The following is a 25,538-nucleotide window of genomic DNA, read 5'->3' on the forward strand; positions in this document are numbered from 1 at the left end:
AGGTTCAAAGGTGTTTCCTTTTCTGTTTTGCATGTGCTACAACTTTGTTGTAGAAAGGCCTTCTAAAGTGTTTGAACCTCTATCCCCCATACCTGCAATAGGAATGGTCTGCTTCTGGAAGCGAAGCCCCATCAGTATGGACACGCCCGAACCCATCACAGGCTCTATCAGTTGAGGCCCCAAACCCGATCACTGTGAGAAGGCTACAACTCTGTTATCACAATCATCCCATGTGCCAGTGCTCCAGTCCTCTCACTGTACATACATGTCTGTTCACACCTTAAGCTCGTGCCGTGATGTATGTGATCTGAGAGGCGCTACTAATTCCGACTTCAAACCACTGGGTGGGAAAACAAGAGACGCATCTTTCTCTCTCTGTGGGTGAGGCTATGTCGATCTGAGCCCTTGTATCGTCCCAAGTTAATTATGTCAGTGGTTGGGAGCCTGTGACCAGTAGAATAGCATATATAATATTTTTTTTTTTTTTTTACCGTACCCCCACTTTCTCTGCAAGCTTAGCTTCAAACTATACTTTCATGATAGGCCGTCACATCGTAATGTCATAAATCTGTGTCATTTTTGTTAATAAAACACCGCCCACACCCCAATGGAGTGTAAAGTCTTGGATTCTTTCATTAGTAGGCAGGGCATAACTCTTGGCAATTGGGGGTTAAAGGCTCTGCTTCACCTGGTTCAAAATCTTTAATTTCTAGTTAAAATGCCTGTCATGTGCAAACCTCTAATTCATTTCTCTGTTCACTTCTTTATTATCAGCTCTTGGAACCCTATTTCTGCGTAAATCTAAATATCACCAGACACTGTCCGTACATTCTGGATTAAACAAACAATAATAACGGTCATTAAAACCTTGTGAGAATTTTGTAAATTAGAGAAAATAGGTCTTATTGGGACTTATCCGTGTTTTCTTCTCGTCACATAATTCCCTCACTGCAGTGTTGCAATGATTATGCCCTATAACTATCTGTATGCGTTAATGACATGGGTGCCAGACACCGATAGAATGGCCCCAACCTGAGGTGTTAAACCAAGGCACGGATATCCTTGAATGCAAATTAAGAACTGTAATGTAACACTGCGCTTGAGAAATAGCACACAGTGATCCAAGAGCAAGTACCCTTTGGAGAAGCATGTATATGCGACTGTGGTTAGTATCCCCACTATTGTACCTCATTCTTGACATTCATAATGTTATCCTTTATTTGTATCATATATGTTTAAATACTATTTTCAATTCTGCTGAATTATAATGCGATACCAGAAACGATAAAATCAGAAAAGACCAATAAATATATAAATATTTCAACAAAAAATTAAAACCTTATGAGAATCCTTGGCTCAGTATTGTATTTATTCGCTTTAGAAGTGAATTATTTCTGTAATGAAAGCAGTCCCCATAATTGGGAGTCATTGATCTATTTAAGTAATCAGTACCGCTCCTACGCTCTTCTGCTGCTAGGACAACCACTCTTTTGATTATTCGCTAAAGCATCCCATGCAGTCCAGTCATTCTTCAGTATCTCTGTCCCACCGAGCATCTTCTGTTCTATCACAGAAAAGGGGTGTGCTCGCCGGGGCGCTAGTTACCACAGGCCCCTCCTCTCGTTCTCCAGCTCTAAATCTGAGGGACGGAGTTTAGGTGACCAAAGCCAGGTTATCGTTTTGGGAAGTTTGACCTCTTTCAGGTTAACCCAGAGTCTTCCTGTATAAAGGCATCTTCGGGATCCCTGGACGGCCTAGCGCCCCGGGCAGCATGTACTCCCTTCTTGTTTGCACCTCTTGGACCTGCCATGTGTGTTCTGCTTCATTCGGTCACTCCTCACTTTCCACTTATTATCAAAGCATTCTGCTTCTCCTCAGCACCAGCCCCAAACTTCTCGTCATGACCTCACAGGAGGCTTCATTTCTGCCGGGCCCTGGAGCCTTATGCATAGCAGAGTACATGACTGTGTCTTATGCTACAGAGCCCGTTGTCGGCAGGTAGTTTGTTTTCTGTCTTCCGAAGCATGAATCCTTCTCACTTTCTGGCAGGGTTCCTCCATTCACCTTGCTATATGTCGTGACGTGTGCTGCCTGCAGAGTTGGCCACTCATGGTATTCTAAGGTACGATTGGTCTTCGCCTCGACCCTGGATGAGCCCTAGACACGTCTTCACTGAAGGATGCAGATATTTCCACAATCAAAGAAAGCGTTTAGGTTCCCAGCAGAATACTGTACAGTTGACTAGCGCATGACTGGCAGACCACAATTACTTAGTAAAATATTTACTAGCCTCAGTTACACTTTCACTAGGACTAACTGAAATGCTATCAATGTCCTACATTATTTATACGCCTATTAAAGCGAAAGTCCATTTTAATAAACACTGGACGTAACAGCCTAGCCTTGTGCGAGGAGAGCTGGATAAACATTTATTGATGAAATAAGAAAGAAAATATCTGCCATTGAACAATATATGAGTGTAATCCTGCTTCTTCCACTCCAATTTTTTGGACCATGTTTGATTCCTACCCCTCTTAACATGCTTGGGGCTGGCCCTGTGTTTCTTTGCAGTAGGTGTGCTCAGTCATCCCTGTATGAACATACCGGTTCACAGTGCATGTGTATGCCTATTGCCAAGGTCTACCTGGCTCACCCATGGGGACACCGACATTGTAAAGTATATCCTGGATATTCATGGGGAGAGAACTCTAAAAATTAGGAGTAAAACGCAGGAGTGCTCACGTCAGACTCTAGTTGGTCATTGTGACCTAGTATTATTTCACCATACTCCTTCATTGGACATCTCTCTCTCTCTCTCTCTTCACCATTCTTTTTTTTTAAAGTTTGAGTTTATTAAGAAACAAGAGACAAAACAGGTAAAATAATAAGGCATTAGGTTATACAATAATAAAATACGATAGAATATTACAAAGTATATAAGAAAAAAGAACGCAATCAAAATTATATACAGAGAAAAAGCAACGTAGGCATATCAATATTGAAAGAATGGTAAAAAATACATAAAATGATCAAAACAATAAATAAGTAACATCCAATAAGTAACAGTGAGAAAAAGGCAACGGGAAAATCATGGTGGTTTTTGTACTTCAACAACTCTAGCATTGGAGGATCTACACCATTCTTTTAAGTAGAACCTTTGCATGTCCTGATGTATTTAGCTGTGCGATGACGTGCGCAGGGAGACGGTGTTGTAACTTGAGTGTGATAGAAGCCTGCGCCCAGCTCCAGGCACCTGCAGCGGTGCCATGAAAAGAGTGGGGAATTCCTTTAGGCCGCATCAAAGTCTGGGGCACTTACTGCGTTATCAATAAGTTATCATAATGTTGTTGCCGTTATTTGAATAGCTCCCTTGTCTAGACCCTGCTATCGTGAGTTGCTGCCCGTGTCCTTGGTTCAGCTGAAGCTCACGAGCGAGTCCTAGATAAAAGATTTCTTCTCACGCATTACTTAGCAAGTATCTGCTGTGTGCTCAGTCAGTGGCATATTGTGAACTGAACAGCAAATGTTTCAGTGGAACAACTTTAGGATGACGGTACAACCTTGCGGCTCTCCCCAATCCAGATGAAACCCTTCTTTTCCTGCGGCCATGGTGTAACACATCGAGGGTGATCTTCCCCCCCCCCCAAAAGCCAGTCACTCCTCCGCTTAAAGAGAGCTAGCTCAGATGTCACACCTGATGGAAAAGAGAGAGTCTTCACTGGTCCCCTCTAATGTTCTCCTGCTGCAGGCCTAACATTCAGCTGATGCTCGGCTCCCTCGGCCCCCTGCCTTCTCTTTAACACTGGAGGTCAGATGAAAGGCATCTGCACTTTCCTCTACCTCAATTCTTAGCTTTCGTTTCTTCTTCTGAGTGCTTTACAAAAGATAATATTGAATTCCTCAACAAAAATATGCTAGCAATGAGAGGTTTTTTTTGTGAAGGGACCTCTGATGCTAAACCGCTCAGCATCATCTGCGCTCCCTTTCTACTTGTGCATGTTGTTGAAAAATGAGGCACTGTACATTTTAAGATCATGGAAGGGAATTCATTCGGCATTCGTGCGCAGCTAGGGAGGTTGGGTGTTTTATTTATACCATTTGCAATCAGTTATACATTATAATGAATAAAATATGCCCAAGTGTACATATTGAGAATATTGCAGGGTGCCTTGCAGTTCATAACTTAATAACGGCACTCAGCCTGCAGCTTAATCAGTCAATATGATTTTTTGGTATGTGCCAAATTCCTATTATGTTGGCATACTAAATCTAGAAATCACCTTTTATTTTTTAAGTGCGATTAGTCAAATATGAGATCAAGGCTTTCTACAAACCACACACCATATTTTTGGATATTGGATTATGTGTATTAGGTGCAGAAATCGAAGGTAGTTCTATGGCAAGTATTTGTAACAAGTGTTAATTGCCAGGTTCATGGCATGTGTACTTGTAGATATACAATGCTCTGCATACACCATCAATCTAGTTTTAGGCTCAGACGTGTACAACTTGTTTTTCTTCAAAGAAGTCTTTCGAGTCACTAGCTATAGTTACTCCTGCTATAACCTGTAATGAGCATGAGCACTGGCTCCATTGTTAGATCCTTTTTTTTGCCATCATCTGGTTCAGACGTGTTACAGTTCAGGCTTCTAGTTGATGCTTCTCGGTGTTCGTCGTCAGACTATTTCAGTATATCTCTCCCTTTGGCACAGAAAATATTTCCAGTGTTTTGGTTTCTCCTGGTCTTTGTGTGTGCCAGACCATGACTGTGATTCTCTCGACACTACTCGGGGTGCTGGACACTGTTTGAGCCTTGAATGCTGTGGCAACAAATGATGGACAGAATGCTGAATAAATCAAACATTCACACCTAGTTAAGAGATATGGGTTAAATCCATCGTTCTTTTGCTCACTATGGCACTGCAGATTGAACCCATCCATATGCAAATCAGTCTTGACCCTGCTCCTCATGATAACAGTGCAGCTTGAACTGCCAAGCAGAGTCCTCCCTCGAGTGCCCCCCTGCCACTATAGGTGACCTTGGACCGACCATCACTAGGTCTGCAACCTCTGTCTCTCTGCAAAACACTACAATGCAGCGTTTCTGGCTTGCTACACCTTCCATTCCAAGAAGACCAAGGAGTAATGGCGTGATGGGAAATTTACTTGATGCGGAATGGAGCACCAAATAAGAAGATACCATCGACATTTTTGGATTATGGATCGTCGAGGAGGAGTAAAAGGCCGGAACGTCTGGCACACAGCCTCTGCAATTCAGTCCCGAAGCCAGCTCCCAGTTTGAGCCTAAAACACAGGAGCAGCAGGATCCAGGAGAGCAGCAGCAGCCTTCAACTGCGAGTACAGCGCCTCACACTGTAGTTGCCCAATGACACCATGCAGACTCCTCGCATGGCCCCTGCTACGACCCCACAGACCCATCAACAGGTCTCCAGTCCACCGCTGCTTGCAGGCCATGGTCTTGTTGTAAACAAGAGGAACCCAATAACCCCTTGAGAGCTTGGGTAAATAGTAACCAAATAATAAGTCTGACAAGAGGATCATTTAAACCCTCACTCATGAAATACAAATAGATTTGAATAACAGTATTTACATAGAGATATGCTGAATTTGAGCTTACCAGAATTCACTAAACGCAGTTGCGTGGCTCTGTTCCAGAGTACCATTTATATTGTAACAGAGCCCTGTTCCATGGATATTTCTTAGGGCAATACCTTCTGGGAGTTGACAATGATTTTGCAGGCCTGCTAAGCAGCGTGCGACAACAAGTCCATGAGTGGTAACTACATTTTCAAGTCCTTCTCCTGTACTTCTGTCATTGGAAGCGGGAGGCGGGGTTCTGAGTTGACCTCTTTGCAACTGGCCAATATGGTAACACTCTTCTCCTGTGGATGAACTGGTCAGGGATGTTTGCCTACACTTTTCCACCTCTCCCTTTCCTATGTGGTTGGGAAACTTCGGCAGACCTCTTTCAAGCTCACCTCACCTTAGTGGCTCCCATGTGGGCCAGACAACCCCGGTTCATGATTCTTTTAGACTTCTCGGCGGTTCCCCACAAAAAAGTTCTCAACAGACCAGAACTTCTCGCGCAGACTCAAGGTGCCACTAGGCATTGGAATACCAAGCAACTCAGTCTAGCGATTTGGCTCTTGAGGTCCTAGAATTCAGTTGCCTTAAAATGCCTCTCGAATCTATCTATCCTCAAACAGGCATGTTGACCCACTATGTCAAGTGTGTCCTACTGTATCACACAGATTAATATTAATATGCCAGAATTTGTAAAGCGCACTGCTACCTCCAGAGAGGTGTCCCGGCGCTGGGGGCCTTCGGGAAGATTAAGCAAGCTATTGCACATGGTGCTGGGCTATCCTGCCGCCGCAGCCGGGGATCTAACCGTGAACCCTATGGTCCGGAGTCGGGCACGCTGGCCGCTGCACCACACCTGTTCCACGATAGAACAAAGTTCTATCTCAAAACTCTACAACTTTTTGTCACATTCTGCACAACACACAAAGGACATGCCCTGTCCAAAGGGGTATAATCATATGGTTTGCAATTCGAGGTTTGAAAGAGAAAATTAGGAATTGGAGGACCCTAATATATGAACAGAGTATTTTAAAATGTTCATAATTATAAACCACATATTCCTTCGCTGACCGGAAAGTGAGGGTATATGGAGAGTGGTAAAAGAACAGTTAGTACAATTGCAGTTACTAGGATGTTCAAACTATTGGGTGATTCACGTTTATAGCTGTGTTGAATAATAGGGAGAAAGGTGTAAGCTAGCAGGTTGGTAGGTATGGATTTCCAGTCTAAGGGGACAATTAGGCTGAAGTATAAGGCTCAAAATCCGAAGGATGCACTGGCTGGTTTAGGTGTAAGAAGATTGCCAATGGCCAGTCACAAGCGGAGCACCAGGCAGGTGTATTTGATGAGTGTTTGTGAAACATGTTTAGGTGTCATGACATAGATGAAGTTAAATCTTGGAATGATACTGTTTGTGAAGGGTGTTGCATTTCGTATCCAGCCACCCAACTTGGTGTGAGAAGGTGCAGTTGGTGGTATGCGTGGGAAGATTATGTAGGTTTCTTGTCATGAAGTTATTGGCCTTGGGCACAAGGATGAGTGAGTGGAGTTGTCTACAGAGTACGAGGGTGTGACAGTAGTCAGTCCCACTAAAGACTAGGCTGCTGTTAATTGCTCTTGCTCTAGTCAACTTTTTAGAGCATCCAGTGAACTGCTGTCAAAGGATCAATTAGTGCCTTTTATTTTTTTCTTAAATTGAGATGGATGTTTGGGAATCTAATCATTCAGTGATGAGAGCCTCCTGGCCGACTCATTTGGCATTGACAAGACACTCCTTTAAAATCTCACTCTCCAGGAAGTGCTAGGGAGAATAAATATAAGTATTGTGAAGGAGGCCTGAATATGCCCTCAGCTAAGGTTCATGTATAGCTGGTTTTTAGAACTTCATTAAATGGTCACCTCAAACTGTTCTGCAGTGATGGCCTCGGTTATTAATGTTGTTCGTTAAATTGCTGTGCCAGGATCGTTGAGACCAGGTTTCTATTATGCAAAAACGCTTTTGATTTCCAAATTCTGAAAGCACCTTTTGAGCTAAGGAATACTTATGCTTTGAAATGTCTGTTAAATGCAACGCGTTTATTGAGATAGTGTTTTTGTCATAACACCTACCAAAGGTGGTCACAGTGTAAAACCGGGCAGTAAAGGGAAAGGAAAACTGCAATAAAACAAAATGTGAATTTGCTGTGCTGCTCCATCATGTTGACGGAGCCATCCGTCAAACTTACAATGCATTGACAGAAACTGCCTTAACAGTAGTTTCTGCAATTGTGAGAAATGTAGCTGGGTTGACTGACCTCTCATAATTTGGCAGGCGTTGACTGTCGGGTGACAAAGTAATTTATGAAGTCACCCTTGTCGTGCCCAGGTGGCACTAGGACCCTGCAAGGCGAGGGTCAGGGACAGGGGACACCGGACACCACATCCGGTGAGGGGAGGGATCAGGGGACAGAGGCGACCGGACCTGAGGGCGAGAGGTCGCAAGACAAAGGGCGTTGCATGACTGACCATGATAAGAATATAATAAAGATTACCTGGTAACACCACGACGTCTGGCGTGTGTTCTGTGGGCCAGGGAACACGACATCTGGCGACGAGTGCGGGATCCGGATGCAGTGTGCCGGAATCGTGATTTGAAAACCAGGAGCCCACCCTGGATCGCGTCGTGGTCAAGAGGAAGAGGGAAGAGTGAAGCGCCATCGAGAAATCAGCAGCGACGTGGGAGCCCACCCCAACCGCCGAGGACGAAGAAGCAACAAATCCGGTAAGCGCCAGCCAAAGAGCGCGAGCGTCGAAGAATCAAAAAACCAGCGCGAGCTCTCGCGAGAGTCTCGGCGGCCATATTGAGGCCAGGCGCGATGACCAATAGAAACGAATAATCAGCGCGGCCATCTTGAAGTCAGGCTGCATTGCGATTTGCAGAAGTCCCGCGAGAAGACGGCGGCCATCTTAGAGTCAGGCTGTACAAGCCAATAGGAACCAAGAACGAGCGCTGCGGCCATTTTGAGGCCAGGCAAAGCGCGAAGACGAAGGAATTGGCCATAAAAGTGAAAAATAGCACTGGCAAACAAAAGGAAAGTGGATAGAAAGACTGTTTCAATGAAAATAAAGAATATAAGAGCAAATAAAGAACAATATATAGAGAGAAGGAAAGAAGAAACAATATAGAGAGGAAACAATATAAAGAGCACCACCCACAAAGAAAAGAGACAAGACAAAAGAACAAAGGAGTGAGTGCAAATGGCAGACCCAAAACCAAGTGCTCAATATAGGAGGCCACTACCATTTAGCCTATCTGAACCACAGACTGGGATCAGATGGGAGAAATGGGTAAGATGTTTTGAAAACGACATTGATGCCACTGATGTGACAGCGGCCAAGAAGCGAGGACTATTCATAAATTTAGTTGGAGATGAAATCGAAGATTTGCTAGTGACCCTGCCAAAAGGTGACATTGACACACATGAAAAGCTAAAGACGTGTCTAACGGCCAAATTTGACCCACAAAGCAATGTGGATTTTGAGAGGTATAGTTTCATGATCGCGTTCCAACAGGCGGAGGAGTCCCTGGATGAATTCGCAACGAGGTTGCGGAAACTGGTCACCCACTGCGAATTCGACAAGTTCGACAATGAGCAGGCAATAAGACTGCGCATTATTGAAGGATGCCGCGACACACAATTTAGAGCAAGGGTACTAAAAGAACCAATCTCCCTAGAAAACATCCTTGCACTAGGAAGGGCAGAAGCAAGAGCGACTGCACACGCAAAAGAGATGGAAAGAGGTAAGACAAGAGGAGGAGAACAGATACAACGAATGACCACCAACAATCGGCCAGGGAATTGGAGGAAAGACAGAGGAGACCAGGCAGGGAAGAAGCAACCAGAGGGAACATGCTACAGATGTGGACTGGAGTTTCCACACAGAGGGCAGTGCCCAGCTTTCGGCCAGACATGCCGCAAATGCAACGGACGAAATCACTACGCCAGCGTGTGCCAAGGGACACAATTTAAAAATGACCGGGTGAGACCTGGAAGAGCACGGATGCCAACTAGTAGACACATCAGGCATGTGGAAGCAGGAGTGAGAAGTTCGTCTGCAGAGTCAGGGGAAGAAAGTGAGGAAGATAGAACGGAACGGCTGTACCTCATGACAAATGTCACCACAGAATCAGAAGAAGAAAGCGAAGAGAGAATGTCTGGTGGACAAAAAGAAAATAAAAAAGACTGAGTCGGTAAAAATAAATGTAGGGCCACACGAAACGAAGTTCGTCCTGGACAGCGGAGCGACGTGCAACATCATGTGCGTCTCCGAATACAAAAGAATGAAGGTGCAACCAACCCTGAAGCCATCGAGAGTACAAGTATTCACGTGGGGGGCGAAGACACCAGTAATCAACTTGGGAAAGTTCAAAGAAGAACTACAATACAAGGATCAAAGTCTGAGAGAAGAAATACATGTACTAAAAGGGGACATTCCTGCGCCATGCCTCTTGAGTAAGTCACGGCCCAAGTAATGGGACTGATGGAGATGACATACAACATGTCGGGCAGGGAAAACATTCTGAAAGAATACCCCAAACTGCTAAAAGGACTAGGAAAACTAAAGGGACGGCAGATAACACTGCACATTGATGAGACGATCAGGCCAGTTGCACAACACCACCGGAGAGTGCCCATACACCTGCAGCCACAAGTGGCCGAAGAACTGGAAGAGCTGCTAAAACAGGACATAATCGAGCCCGCCGATGGTCCGACACCATGGGAATCGCCAATAGTAGCTGTCCCAAAGAAAGACAAATCAAAGATAAGAATCTGTGTGGACATGAGGATCCCAAATAAAGCAATCGAGCGAGAGCGTCATCCTGGACCACATTTGGACGACATGATTAGCTGTCTCACAGGCACAAGAAGATTCTCGAAACTAGATCTATGCAAAGGGTACCACCAACTGGAACTAGACCCTCAGTCGCGATACATCATGACGCTCTCCACTCATCTAGGCCTGTTCAGGTACAAGCGTCTGAGCTTCGGGATCTCATCAGCAGCAGAAATTTTTCAAGAGACAATACGACAAATAATAAGACCGGTCAAGAACAGCCTAAACTACAGCGACGATATCCTGGTGTTCGGAAAGTCAGACGAGGAGCACGACCAAGCACTCAGAGAAGTGTGCTCGCAGCTAGAGAATGAGGGTCTGACACTCAACGAAGACAAATGCGAACTGGGGCGAAGCGATCTCGTATTCTTCGGCCACATCTTTTCCAAAAGAGGAATGAGGCCGGATCACAGCAAGGTGGAGACCTTAGAAAAGGCGAGGAAACCCACCGATGTGGTGTAAGTAAGGTCATTCCTAGGGCTAGCAAGCTACTGCGCACGCTACATCAAAGACTTTGCCACCGTAAGCGCCCCACTACGAGAGCTGACAAAGCAAGGACAGAGCTTCGTGTGGACAAAAGAGATTGACAAAGGGTTCGAAGAAATAAGGAAAGCTGTGACGGCGGTAGAGCACCTAGCATACTTTGACCCCAAACTGTGCACAGAACTAACTGTGGATGCGAGTCCAGTCGGACTAGGGGCAATCTTGGCACAGCATCAACCAGGAAAAGACTCCCCAAGAAACATAGTGGCCTATGGGAGCAAGAGCCTGTCAGACATTGAGAAGGGATATTCCCAGCCCGAGAAGGAGAGTTTGGCAGTGGTGTGGGCCTGCGAACACTACCACATGTTCATCTACGGGAAGCCCTTCACAATCATAACAGATCACCAGGCGCTAATAACGATATACGGTACCCGAATGCAAAAATACCGCCAAGGATAGGAAGATGGGGGATCAGGCTAATGGATTACAACTTCAAGATAATCCATAAACCCGGAAAGGAACAAAATCCAGCTGACTATGTGTCACGACACCCCTTACCAAAGAAGTCAGAATCAACGACAATGGCGGAAGAATACCTAAATTTCGCCCTGAAGCTAAGCACGCCCGCAAAAAATAACACTAGAAGAACTAGAACACGAAACAAAAAAAGACGATACCATGCAGGAGATCATGAAGATCACCAAAACACAACGCTGGAGACACGTAAACGCCAACACCAGCGTAGAAAGAGGAGTAGACAAAGAGGAGCTGCTGGCCTTCAAAAGAATCAACGAAGAATTATCTGAAAGTGAAAAAGGGATAATAATGAGAGGCACAAGGATCGTAATGCCCAGGACCCTGAGAAGAACGGTGGAGCTAGCACACGAATCACACCGGGGCATGGTAGCAACAAAAAAGATGCTGAGGGAAAAAGTATGGTTCCCAGGACTAGACAGCATGGTGGAGGAGACAGTGACACACTGTCATGTCTGCCAAATAACGGGGCCAACGTCCAAACCAGAACCACTGCAAATGTCCCCGCTACCGACAGCAGTGTGGACGGAGCTAGCAGCAGATTTCTACGGCCCCCTGGAGACAGGAAGCTACTTGCTGGTGATCATAGATGAGTATTCAAGGTTCTCCATAGTGAGACCCGTATCATCAACCTCAGCGAGCGCGACACTACCAGTGCTAGACGATGTTCTGGCAGCATGGGGCTCACCCCAAACACTTAAAACAGACAATGGTCCACCATTCTCAGGGGAAGAGTTCAAGAAATTTATGGCATACCTGGGAATATATCACCGACGAATAACACCACTGTGGCCGCAAACAAACGGGATGGCAGAGCGGTTCATGGGGACCATCAAAAAGACAGTACAAAAGGCAAAACTGACACAGATATCGATTGGCCAGGCCCTATGTCAAGTACTAAGAGACTATCGAAATACCCCACACAGCTCCACGGGAAGGTGTCCCGCCGAGCTGGTGTTAGGGCGAGCAAGCAGAACAAGATTGCCACAAATCAAAGAAAGAGAGAAGGCAGAACATAAAGACATTGCCAGAAGAGACCAGAAACAGAAAGAGAAGATGAAGAGATATGCCGATCAAAGAAGGCACGCGGCCACAGGCAAAATAGAGGAAGGAGACATTGTGCTCGTGAGACAGCGGCAAACAAGGAAGTCAGACCGCGATTTCTCCAAAGACCCGCTAAAGGTGACAAAAATAACTGGACCCATGATCACCGCGTCAGCAGGTCAGCACCATGTCACACGGAACAGCTCTCACTTCAAAGAATTGAGAACCAAAGAAGAAGACGGGCCAAAGCAAGAGCAGACAGGGGATGCAACACTGGCGGAGCGACCAACGGACGCCAGAGACCAGCGACCAAAGAGAGAATGCAAAAAGACTGATCTCTCTCTCTCTCTCCTCTCTCTCTCTCTCTCTCTCTCTCTCTCTCTCTCTCTCTCTCTCTCTCTCCTCTCTCTCCTCTCTCTCCTCTCTCTCCTCTCTCTCCTCTCTCTCCTCTCTCTCCTCTCTCTCCTCTCTCTCTTTCTCTTTCTCTTTCTCTTTCTCTTTCTCTTTCTCTTTCTCTTTCTCTTTCTCTTTCTCTCCCCCCCCCCCCCCCAGAATATTCAGGATCCATAATGATGAAGCACTTGGAGGGCAGAATCTCAATGCACCTATGCATTTTGGGTATCCACACACCCAAAGGTATTTGGGTGCCACATTCTGGTATTTGTTATCAGTGAGGGAAGTGTGATAGAAAAATCAGGTTTAAGGGAACTATATAGCATAACGATACATTTCCAACAAAGTGTTCTTGAGGGCAGACGAGGCACTAGCAGCATGGCCTCCCATTGCAGATAGATTCTGGGCAGGGGAGTAACACGATGAAGGGAGGGGGGGTGTATCCCAAAACCAATGAACATCTGTGAGATACAGAAAAGTAAAGGGCCTCTCTTCACATTCTGAAGAGGGACCCATCATTTTGCATTACACCACTGATTCTGAGCTGAATTTGGGAACATAGGATTTGTCTTGTTTTCCTTTGACCTTGAAGCTGTACTCCAAGGAAACAGACGGACATGGGTATATAGTGTCAAATACATTTGGGGGCATTTCTGCCTGCATTTTAAAAACATTTTAACTGAGATTTTAGGTCACAGTGTCAAATAAACCACCTACATGAAATCTCTGATCAAGAATATAGATCGAAGTACAGACCCAATATACACCTGGCAGTCACTGAACATATGACATTAATATGGTGAGTTAGCTCCATGAACATTTCTACCAGTGTAAGTGTATGTGGGAGCACAAAAGAGATTAGACCTTTTTAATGGCCAGACTCCATCTGATAGAGACAGTTAGTTGTAGATTCCTTAGCTTAGAATTTCCCCAGGCATCAGAGATTTTTCTTCAGCAATACCCTTGTGAGACGTTAGGTGGCCTCAGTCGACTTCACGTTGGCGTCATGGTCGCTGGGATGACATTGCAGCACCTACATAGACGCCGCGACTGCGCAGTGACGTGAGTTCTTTATTTTTCTGCACCAGCCCAAGCGCAGATCGGGGCGAGAGCTACCCCTTAGCCATTTTTAGCTAGCTTTTTGTGACTTTTTGTCAATGCCTTTTCCAAGTCTCGAACTCCTCATGCACAAGGGATGTCCCAACATCAGACCGGCTTCATACCCTGTAGTTCCTGCGCCTTGTCTGCCTGTGGTGTTTGGAGCGCGACCACAACCCGAAGTTGCGCTCTGAGTGCCAGGCCATGAATCCGAAGTGTTTGCAGGAGCTACGCGCACTCCAAGTCATCGGGAGGTGTTTGGGTAAGTTGCAGCACAAGAAGAAGGTGAAGAAGCACAAGCATCTTTGACTTCTCCCCATCGGTCGGCTTACGTGATGCGGAAGCCTGAGCATCATCGCTCAAAGGCTCGTTCTCTGGTGTCTTAAATCAGATAGGACTCAGCGCCTCTCTCCCTTTTTGGGAGCCGGAGCATCTGCTGCCCAGCTTTGGCAATTTTATGAGGCCTTGCACCTTATTTGTGGGCAGCCTGACTCCACCGGCGCACTTTCGGGCCCCGCGGATTCAGTCAGGGGCTCTAGGCCTTCGGCGGCTCTGGCCCTGGCTCCTGAGAGGGCCCGTGGATCCAGGCCTAAATCTGGATCAACGCCGTTCGATCTCACCCAACCTTCCCCGGCGCTGGTCCCGACAACGATGCTCCTGGCGCTAGCTGTGCCCCAGGCCAGCGCCATGCCCATCCTCATGCCCGAAGTGGGCCGACCCAGTACCAAAGCCGGAGGATACTTTTGTTACCCTGTTAATCCCTGGTGTTCCCTATCAACCAGAGTATTATGAGGAGGACTGTGAGTGGCTGCTGGCCCCATTAAGTGACCAGCTAGAAGATCCGGACTGGCGGACAGACCTGGGTGAGGCCAGTGGTCTGGACACCTCCCCAGACACTGACTTGTTTTCTCCCCCTACAGTGGCTATGGAGGAAGGAGTTTCATATGCTGTGGTGGTGAGAAGGCCGGCCGAGGTCCTGGGCCGCTCCCTTCAGTAGCCTCTCCTCCCCTTTAATAAAGGCCTTAGTGACTCCTTACTGACGTCCTTCTGGCCAGTTGGTCCAAGCCCAGCATAGGGGCTCCTGTAGAACGGACAATTACTCACTACCACCGCCCTGCTCCAGGTTACCCAGTTTTCCTGACCCAACACCATTCCCCTAAGAGCTTGGTGGTCCAAGCCTCTTCCAAGGACGCATTCCCTTCTGCACCCCCAGATAGGGAATCCTAGCAGCTGGACCATCTTGGCAAGAGGATGTCCTCCCGCTTGCCACTGCGGTTGGAGAATACCAGTTGCCTCTAGGGCGGCTACTCCCGTACTGTCTGGGATATGGTTGCGCAGGAGCTGCCTCGGTGCCCAGAAGAGGCCCAGGCCGTTCTCTCCCAGGCAGTTTTGGAGGGGAGAGACACAGCTAAATTAGCCACCAGATGTGGACTATAAAGGCTCTCACCTTTTTGGCGACAAAGCAGACTCGACGCTTGAGCGCTTTAAGGACTCTCTTTGGGCCTCAGTGCAACCAGCTGTCCACTCTGCTCTGCCTTTCGTCCCTGAAGGGAAATGCCATATTTTGGGAACTTTCAATTTGTTTTTTTTGGGTTATTTTTAAATGGCCGTTTTCTTTATGGCTTTCCATCCAACCAGTCACACCATAAAAGCTCTGCCAACCCCCAAGTAGGGGCCTGTGGGGTGGAGAGGTGGGATAGTTGTTGTCAGTGTGTTCCAAGATCAGTCTTAGCTCAGGTCTGTTCCAAAACAAAGCAGCCTGTTCCCCAATAACTAAAGTAGTTTGCCCTCCCTGAAACTAGACGCACCCCATTGAATACACGGGGGTTGTTTTAGCTGGTGCTCATTCTACAGTATTTGTAATCCTACCGTCCATCTCTCTGAATTTATAATGACATTCTATTCTAATACCTACAATTCTGACTTCTAAAAGTCCAGTAAAGACTTTCAATGAAATAGCCCAAGTTATGTCTTGTAAACCCGCAGTCGTTATTCTTTGGTTTATAAAGGAGTACATACCATGGGAATTTATTGACAAGAATTATAAGCTTTGTTACCAAGTTATCCCAAAGGATTCCATATGAAATGTACTAAATATGTTTGTGCACACAAAATATTGTAGATGCCCTTCTTAAAACTGCCAATTGAACTGAGGGATGATTGTTTTTGATCCTTTCTGTGTCGTGCAATCCTCTCTGTAATTTTCCAAATAAACTCTTTTTTTAACATTAGATTGCTGAAATTGTGGATTTTTCCCGAACATCCACTATGGAGCTCCAGAAACATTTTGATGAATACAAGGAGAAAACTCGCCGAGAAGTTGCTGAAGTGCAAAGGCAACTTAAAGAGAAAAGCCTAGAGGCAGAAAAATCTCGCCTGGCTGCTGTTAAAATGCAAGAAGAGGTAAGAGCGAAGTTCAGCTGCAGCTTTAATTTCTGGCTTGGGAAATGTTACAAACAGGGTTACTAAGGGTATTTGGGAGTGAAAAAGCATGTACTTTGCTATGGTTGAGTAACCTCGATCAGGAGATATGTTACCTGAACTGAGACGCTTTCTGAAAATATTTTGTGCTCAAACTTGGTATAAGGTGGGTTTCAAAACAGTCTCAAAATGTATTTGCTCAGATTATTTGATTACATTCATAGCATGGTTCGGAGTTGGGAAATACCTTTTTTAGTTATTACAGTAGAGGTGTTTATTTACCAAGGATGCAATTTATGAAAGGTGAGGTTCAAGGACCTAAAACTTTTCAACCCTACCAACATGTATCTAAAAAGGTTGGGCTATTTTATAAACTATCATGAGCAATTCCATATTTTATAATGTTGAAAGAATAGTATGCAGCCAACGTATCATGCATTATACAGTTTCTCTAGAAAGAGTGTGTGTGGCAATGCGATCACATTTTCATGCATGGAAAGTACTGCAAAGGGCTGGTTTTCTGTTTTTATGAGTTTACAAAAACAACCATGAAGTCACTATCTAGTTTAATGGTAATTAATACCACATAACAGCATTTATTCAAGCGTTATCTATACTTATTCTACAATACCCGCACTTCAGATTCAATGATCGGTCTCCAGCACAGTTGCAGCACTGCACCATTTCTGTCCAATTAGAGAAGCAAAGCCTACTCGGTGACTGTTATTCAGGCTTCTGCTCTTGTTGCAGATTTTAAAGACGTTTTTCAACAATGTAAAGAAAGGATCTATTCACTACAAGGGCTCAGGGGATGCATCTTGCTTCATATTCCTCCGCTCTGGGTCTCTGTTTGAACACTGTAGGTAATGGGAGCATCTTAATTCAACTCCTAAAGGAGGCCATGACCATGTCTGGAGTCAATACTCTGGATCCTTCTTAAGCTACCATATGCACCAAGCAAAAATCACCAAGTGCCTCTCCTCAAAGATGAATATAACCTCCATAGTGGTGCCAGGGCTGTTTCCAGCACTAGTCCTTTATCAATGTTTACCTTTCCCTCCTGCCTCCCACATCTATATGACACACAAACACACTTCAGTCTACGGGTAGACATCAAGGGCCTTCATCCAGTTGTATCTGCTTAAGCCACAAACAAATTTGAATGGAACACATACCTTGAAAACTGAGGTACTACTAGATATAATTTACAGAAGGCAACATCAATGAAGGCGGGGAGTTCCACCATCTAGATATGCAATTTGCTCGGAAGCAGTCCATTCTCAGTAGTAGTAACTCTTACTATTAAGAGATGTGTTTCAGGTTTTTCCCAAATTGCTGGAGGGTTGGGCCTGTTTTGGTGTCACTGGGAGGTTTTTCAGATATAGGTAGCATAAACTGAGTTGCTGGGCGTCAGCTTTTGAAGTTTTTGTTCTCTGTTTTAATGTCCTGGCTTCTGGTGTGGTGCAGCTAACATGAGGTGCTTGTCTTCTCTGCCAGTTATGCATGGCTGTGGGGTCGTCGGAGGAGCCTCTAGGGTTGGGGTGATATGAAAACATTTTTGCATGTTCAATTAGGTGAATTGCACCATGGAGGATGGTGTAACCAGTGTAGTGTGGAAAGACCATGAAGCACGGTATAGAAAGAACATGGCTTTGACTATAGTTCTGCAGTTGGTTTCTGAGAGGAAAGGTTTCACTTTCTTCAAAAGAGAAAGCTGGTGCCATGCCGTCTTAGTTTTCTTAGCTGTCGTTATTGTTGGTGCATTCAAGGGATTTTGGTTTGTTTTTAGCTGTGTGTGATCATGAGGAATTCTCGGCTGTCTACATCAGAATGAGTTTGTGGCAGGTTTTGAGTCACTGAATATTGTGATCCGTGGAAGTTCTGAGAGAGAGATGTGTTGCAGAACTCAGACGGGGAGAGAGCAGTAGCCATGAATGCAGGAAGCATCAGGTCTTCTGGCTGGCTGCTCCCCAGGTAATGTTCTCGTAATCATTCCTGGTGCTATGGTTGTATCACAGTTGAGTGATTGGTGAAATCTGAGTAAAACGCACCAGATATTCTTGTTCTTAGGAATGCAACCCCCCATTGCCAAACCACTCATTTCCATTGTGTTAATGTTCTTGTGCAAATCCCCCCACTGAAAGATTTCTGGGGATTCTTTGTGTGTGTGTACCCCACCTTAATTGTCACTCTAGCAGGTGATCTTGTCTGTCCACCCCGCTGTTCGAAGAAGCTTCGTATATGGGGCGTTTTTTCATATGTATGGTTTGGGAGCTCAAACACACATCTGGATGCTGCCAAAATCAGTTTCATCCTTCCTGATTCGGAAGAAAACATACAATTCTGTCATTGCCCATCATAGTTTGGCAACCACAATATAAATAAAGCTCCACACCGGATCGGGGCTCGACACCTGTCCAATTCCCCAGTACCCAAATATATGCTAGTCCATTTTGTCAAGTATTTTCTACAGCAACACTGAAGTGGTACTAATGGGATGTGGTCCTGGAGCTTTCTGTACATCTGTAGAGCTACGCCACCCTTTCCTCCCAAATGGGACCCAGCCGAACATGTTCTGTCTGATGGATCTAAACATAGATGCTGTCTCAAGAAGTGAAGAAAATGCACAGGTGGGAGAGTGGATCCACCAAAGAATACATTAATAAATACATTAACTATTTCCCTTTACTTAACCAGCACAGACTAACCACTACAGCATTATTTTTTGTAACTCTTTTTCTAAAAATGGCCTGCCTCTCTCTCCGGGAATGCTTGATTTCCAGAAATGTGATGTTTCTCAACAACGGCCACAATAACCAAAGCTTAAAGAAGTTAATAGTGTACTCATACCAGTGCTCCACATTCGTACCACCACTCTATAACAGACTAAAGGCCTTTGTTAGAGTTTTGCAGAACAGGAGACATACCACAATTTGAGGCTCATGACACTCCAAAACATTTGTTCCCATACCCAATTTAGAGGTGGCGAGCTGCAGGTTATGCACTAGTGCAGGCACATCTCAATCTGCCAGTGCACAATCATTGCCATACATAGTGCAGTTTCTCTAGAAAGAGTGTGTGTGGCAGTGGGATCACATTTTCATGCATGGAAAGTACTGCAAAGGGCTAGTTTTCTGTTTTTGAGTTTACAAAAACAACCATGAAGTCACTATCTAGTTTAATGGTAATTAATACCACATAACAGCATTTATTCAAGCGTTATCTATACTTATTCTACAATACCTGCACTTCAGATTCAATGATCGGTCTCCAGCACAGTTGCAGCAGTAACCTTTAGTGCATTACGAAGTCTGCGCTGTTTAGAGTGCAGCACATGTTCACTGCCTAGATCTGTCAAGAGTTGTAGCAACTGCCCCCCGTGCAGGTACAAATCTCCCTGTAAGCCAGAACCTCATTTGCTTCTTTGCTTTTTCATAAACAAACCAATATAGAGCAGTCATGGCAGCCTGTGTGAAGTCAGTGCAGTGCAGTTTTGATGAACTTGCATCTCCGGCTTCAGTTGCAACATTTTCTACAAAGAACTCTTCAACGATGGGGCAGAATGTCTTAATTGGCCAGGCAGTCCTTTTCCCGCCGACCTCGAAATTAGGTCTTCAGTCGACGACCCAATAGCCTCCTTCCTGCTATCTCTGAATATGTAGTTTTTGTCCAGATTCAAATAATCCTTGCCATAAGATTGAGTTTACAGTCTGTGTCAATAAAACCATCTGAAATGTTTCTTTCCCTGTATGCAAGATGACTTACATCACTATCTTCCTTCTGTCTTTAGCTGCGCCACATGGAAGAGGATTTGCGAGATCACCAGAGAGCCCAAGATGAGTCTGTCACAAAGTGCCAAATTCTTGAACAGACGATCAAAGACCTGGAATATGAACTGGACACCAAAGCACACCTCAAAGATGATCGATCTAGACAAGTGAAGCTAATGGAGGTATAAATAATTATTTAAATAAAAATTGATATACAAAATCTGTAAATAATAGTTATTATTGCTTTACTCATTGATTTGATTTGAAAGTTCACCGTGCATGGTTCAATCCTGTGAATATAAGTTGCAAATAGATTTTTCCAGTAGGTGTTAAGGTACGGTACAGCTTACTGACTTTTGAACTAAAAGTACGTTTCATATTCAAAGGCTGTGGCACAGTGTCCTGTAAATGTTTATGTGGAGTATCTAAATTACACTTCATAATTTGATTAAAGGGTATTAACTGCAGTACTCTGCATCATTTAATCTGTTTACAACATGGTTGTTCAGGATAATAAACCTAGTTAATCAGCTCACTTGTGTCATAAAGAACTAGGAGGTGTTCGGGTAACTTCTGGTAGTGCAGCTCTCTTATTTGCATCTTTCTGCATAGTGAAAAGTTTTCTTTGCCAGCACAGAATGGTTGTGGGCTTTGTGTCATCAATTCCTTTAGTGCCTTGATGATCCACTTCTCATGTCTAAATATTAATGGTTTTCAAGAACCCCTTTGTACTTTCAAAGTACGCTGTTCCCTTAAAATAGCCGGGAAGAGCTCTTATTGAAAGAAATGTACAGTTTGGTTTTCACTTCAGTTCTGGGATGCGTATACTATGAGATGAGTTTGGTGATCACTGAAGATCTATCATGTATTGCAAGAGAGTGTGTTAGATTCAAAGCCAGGCATGATGCCCCTGCCATAGCTTCCTAGATGGCTAGTTGAAAGGTACTGTGACTGCAAATGCCCAAGTACCTTTTCTGATCAAGCAGGAATATATTCCTACTAGTGAAGTGCAGCATCTGTGCGTGCCTCAAATTGTATTTCATATTAATGGTGGTATTGAGGCAGAGGGGATTAAAGCCCATATCTAGTGCATATTTTTGGGTGTTCTGTTATACTGTTCTTGTGCGTATCCCATCCTGGGTCACAAAAGTTGAAGCCATGTTACTGCCATTTCCGTTTAAGAAATACATGAGTGTGTACGTCATGAGAAGTTGTGCTACAGGCGTCCGCACCACCTTTGTCTCCTAACGTGTATCTGTTATTTTTGTTTGTGAGCCCTCCAATCATAGGGACTAGCCAAACTACAGTTAAAAGCATATGTTTATTTATACCTTAGTCTTTTAACCCCTAGACCGCTGCGCAAATTCCGCAGCGGTACTGGGGAATTAATGCGTGGGCGTGTTTCAGACGGCCCCCCGCCGTCCTCCGCACACGCCCACTGTGATGTCGGATGGCGGGGGATCGTCCGAACCCAACAGGTTAAACAAGGATTCTTAAAACAAGATAAAATGCAAATACAAAAATACTCAATATCAAACACTGTAAAATACATTTAAGACTCAGTTCATCCAAGCAATAAAACTACATTCACTAAAATCGTTCTTAACAATCTATCGACACATGGAACACACCACATCAAGAAATCTAATTTCAACCAATAATGTAATCGCTTGTTCCCTATCCTTTATGTCATATTTGATAAACAATTCAGTTTAAAGCCATGTGTTTGGCCCATAAAGCCTTCCGGAAGAACGGCCCAGCTGTTATCCAATCCCTGATCACTCCTTCCCAACCTAGGAGAGACCTCCATTCGACGGCCGCCTTTCTCTCCTTGCCTCCCAGAATAAGGGAGCCAGATGTGGCAGACGGTCTTTTTCCTATAACGCTGCAATTCTCGGGGACAATCTTCCACTTCACTTTCGAAATGAGCCCAACGTGATGGCCTTCCGAAAGCCTCTAAAAACATGGCTTTTTAGGGACTGTACCGAACTCTTACCTGCTCAGCTCTCTGCTGTTCGTCTGTAGTGCTGGGAGGCCTCAGGGTAGCCAACGCGCTATATAAATGTCATTTCATTTCATTCATTCATAACAAATAGGTTTTAAGAAGGACTTCCGTTGAGCCAAAAACTCCAAACAATCCACTAAGGTATGGACTAAATCTCCTTTTGAATTCTTTGTTCACCTAGCAGATTACCTCCTCTTTCTGACATTAGAACTTGATTTAGCCTGCTGCTAAACCTTAGGAGGCTTCTATGCATCGTGTTATTGGGGGGGTCTCTCTAGATAGAGAAAAGTCTTGCCTCCGGTCCACTAACTCATCAAGTGGGAGATTGAATGTTTCTTCCCCAGAAAGATAAAAGAACCTTCTCCTTACTCGCCGCTATTGAATTAGTACCAGGTGCTAATTCTATTCTTAGTTCCCTATGACCGGTTTGAATTCTCCATCTAACTCCACGGGCCCAGTTTAGCTCACATTGTAATATCTCCCTTTTACATAACTGGGAGATTTTGGGGACTTCACACTTTCTATTCGTATACTAAATGTTCTAATCTTTACCAGTGCTAGATACGTCCACCCCATCAGGCCAGTTTCCACCCCAACTGCCTGCACCATAGAGGGAGGGCGAGAGAAAATACTTTTTTCAACCACTTTCCTTATTCAAAATCCCAACTCTTTTTGCCCCCTATGCCTATCACCTCAGCACTATACTGAAATTGTATCCATATCATGGCCGGATAGGCCACCAGCCCTGGTCAAATAGAAAGCCCCAGTAGTAATAATTAAATTTATTTAGCCCCGCGATCGATCAAAGCGCCTTAGGTTGTGTTGAGGCCAGTTGGTTTTTCCATCCTAAATCGTGTGAGAACCATACTTCTAAATATTTGTATTTTTTAACGCTTTCTTATATGACTATATTTATTACCCAGCCCATATTTTTAAATTGCTTCCCTATGTGGAGAAGTGTGGCTCACTGGTTAGAAGCGGCAGACCCTGAAGCAGAGATCGGCCCGGGACCAGGGTTGAATTACCGACGCGGCAGGGTCTTGGGTCAATGTCCGCGGACTCGATAATTCTTGTCGAGGTGCCTACGCTAACCATGGGTCCCACTCTGCAACTCTGGGCAATAGCTTGCTTAATCTCCACAACGGCCCCATCAGCACCGGGGATGCCTGGCTTCACCTTGGAGGTGCCCAGAAGGGACCATCTCACAGGGAAAGCCAGGACGGGTTACCCAGCGGTATACAGCGCTAGGACACTCCGAGATGGAGTAACAGTGCGCTTTACACGTATACTTACCTACCTACCTATCTAGAGTACCTTTGTCTTTTCCATGTTTATTTTTTTCTCCTTACAACAATTTGCAAAAATATCTATTTTTCTCTGAAGCCCAATACTTGTTTGGTCTAAAATCACCTGGCTATAACAGACAGCGAATATATAGACGCCATTCATTTTCAGGCGAAACACATTGGGTAAACTGAGGACTCTTGGGAGAACAGACAGGAACAGGGAATATAATGTCGTGCCAATGCACGCCATTGTATCAAACAATTTTTTATATTAATCCTGTTCTTAAGGTAGCCTTCACTGTCCAGTTTGATCCATGAAGTTTCTGCAAAATTAAAAGCAAATCTGTTGGGATCCTGTGAGTCAATAATGCTTCCCATAGTAAAGTACAATCAACAGACTCAAATCCTGATCTAAAGTCTACAAAACAACAATACAGGACCCAACACTGCTCTATAGATTTCTTGGCATTGGCCCATAAATTAAAATAATAATCAATCATTGGGTTGTTCTCTTTGAAACCACCCTGTTCCTGGAGGATGATCGAGTTTGCTTCATCCCCACTGCTTTAACATCCCCAAATAATGACTTTTGAGAAAATAGAGAATGTCTATAATTTGCTGGACAGGCCTATTCGCCTTTTTTATATATAGGCCTGTTCACTGCTCCCTTCCAACTATCTGGAAATATTCCTGCCAAAAGTATTCCCTGGAAAAGGGTTCAAAACAAGCATGTCCACCATTCAATATTTGTTTTTATTAGGATTGCCGGCAAGTTGTCCGGACCAGTAGCCCATGCAAGTTTTAGCATTTCAATAGTTTTCTTAATTAGCCTTGTGAAGCACTCTTTAGTCTTCTTTTTAATATGGAATCTCATAGGATGCTGCGCAGCTATGACATTCTTGTTATAAGCCTCCTCCAGGAATTCCACCCACAAATCCTCACCTGCGGGCCTAGAATTTTGACTCTGGCAAATTCCCATCCCACTCTGCACCAGCCTCCAGAATTTCCTTATTTTTTTTACTCTATGGTCTCGATCATTGTTTCCCAAGGTTTTACATTTAATTTCCACTTTTTCCTTACAACTAGATTTTTATATTCATTCTTTAAACTACGGAGACGTAGTCTCCTTATTTTATTTCTTGAAGATCTGGTGTGCTTTTCAACCTTACGAATGTTGATTTTAAAAATTCTGCACAGTTCCTATCTTTCTTCATGGATTTAAGTTTATTTTGTTTGGTTTTAAAGGGCGACACTTTTATTTTTAAGCAAGGGACAACCTTTTTTATTATTTCATCATACCAGTATAGCAGGTCAGAAGATACCATCTCAGATATTAGACCTACATATTTAAGTTGCAGGGCCTTTAAATGGCTTTAAGCTTCTCTAAAAGGCTACTTCACAGGCTCTTAGAGCAACCAACCTTTAATGAGGGAGGTCTCTTGTCTGCCTAGGTACACAGTACCCAGTTTAAAGGTTGGAATAAATGGGTAATGATCACTCCCCTCCAGCTGTTGAACCTCAAAATTTCTAATCTGTTTGAATACCCTTATCGGAATGAACTCATAATCAATTTGGAAATTCTGATTGCCATACTGGAAAGTTTTCCTGGCATGGGTGTCCCCATGCACTTGACCATTTAGACTCACAAACCCATTTGACATAAAGAAGTCTACAAAGCTCCGCCTCTCCCTAAGGCCTAGTTAGATGCGGAGTGCACATATTGTATATTAAAAGCAGCTAAACAATCCTCATATTTTTCCACCTTCCCATAGCCATTTATCTGCGGGGGTGCTCTGCACAGCCATGACTCCTTGTAGTGCAAAATTGTATACTAAATTATTTCTCCAAACAACTGTAGCTTCATGATATTGTTTAACCCATGGAAGTTCCAGGAGAAAAAATAATGCTGTGCAGGGAGCCCCATACCTAATCCACATTACATAGATGTGTCCATTCATCCAAAACCTCTTCCCAAGCTGGACATTCATACCTATTTTGATCAAAGGGAATTCCCTTATAGCTGCA

The 25,538-nt window shown here is 44.4% G+C and overlaps 1 protein-coding gene across 3 annotated transcripts in view; it reads left to right on the top strand.

Moving 5' to 3' along the window:
* CGNL1 (cingulin like 1) overlaps positions 1-25,538 on the top strand; it is a 601,175-nt gene that overhangs the window by 334,394 nt on the left and 241,243 nt on the right. For all 3 annotated transcript variants that reach the window (XM_078684907.1, XM_078684910.1, XM_078684908.1), the window contains exons 12-13: positions 16,264-16,434; positions 20,243-20,404. In XM_078684907.1, the coding sequence (XP_078541033.1) occupies positions 16,264-16,434; positions 20,243-20,404 (333 nt within the window). The remainder of the gene's footprint in view (positions 1-16,263; positions 16,435-20,242; positions 20,405-25,538) is intronic.

Source organism: Lissotriton helveticus, chromosome 3_2 (genome assembly GCF_964261635.1).
Source record: "Lissotriton helveticus chromosome 3_2, aLisHel1.1, whole genome shotgun sequence".
In the NCBI taxonomy this organism is placed as follows: domain Eukaryota; kingdom Metazoa; phylum Chordata; class Amphibia; order Caudata; family Salamandridae; genus Lissotriton; species Lissotriton helveticus.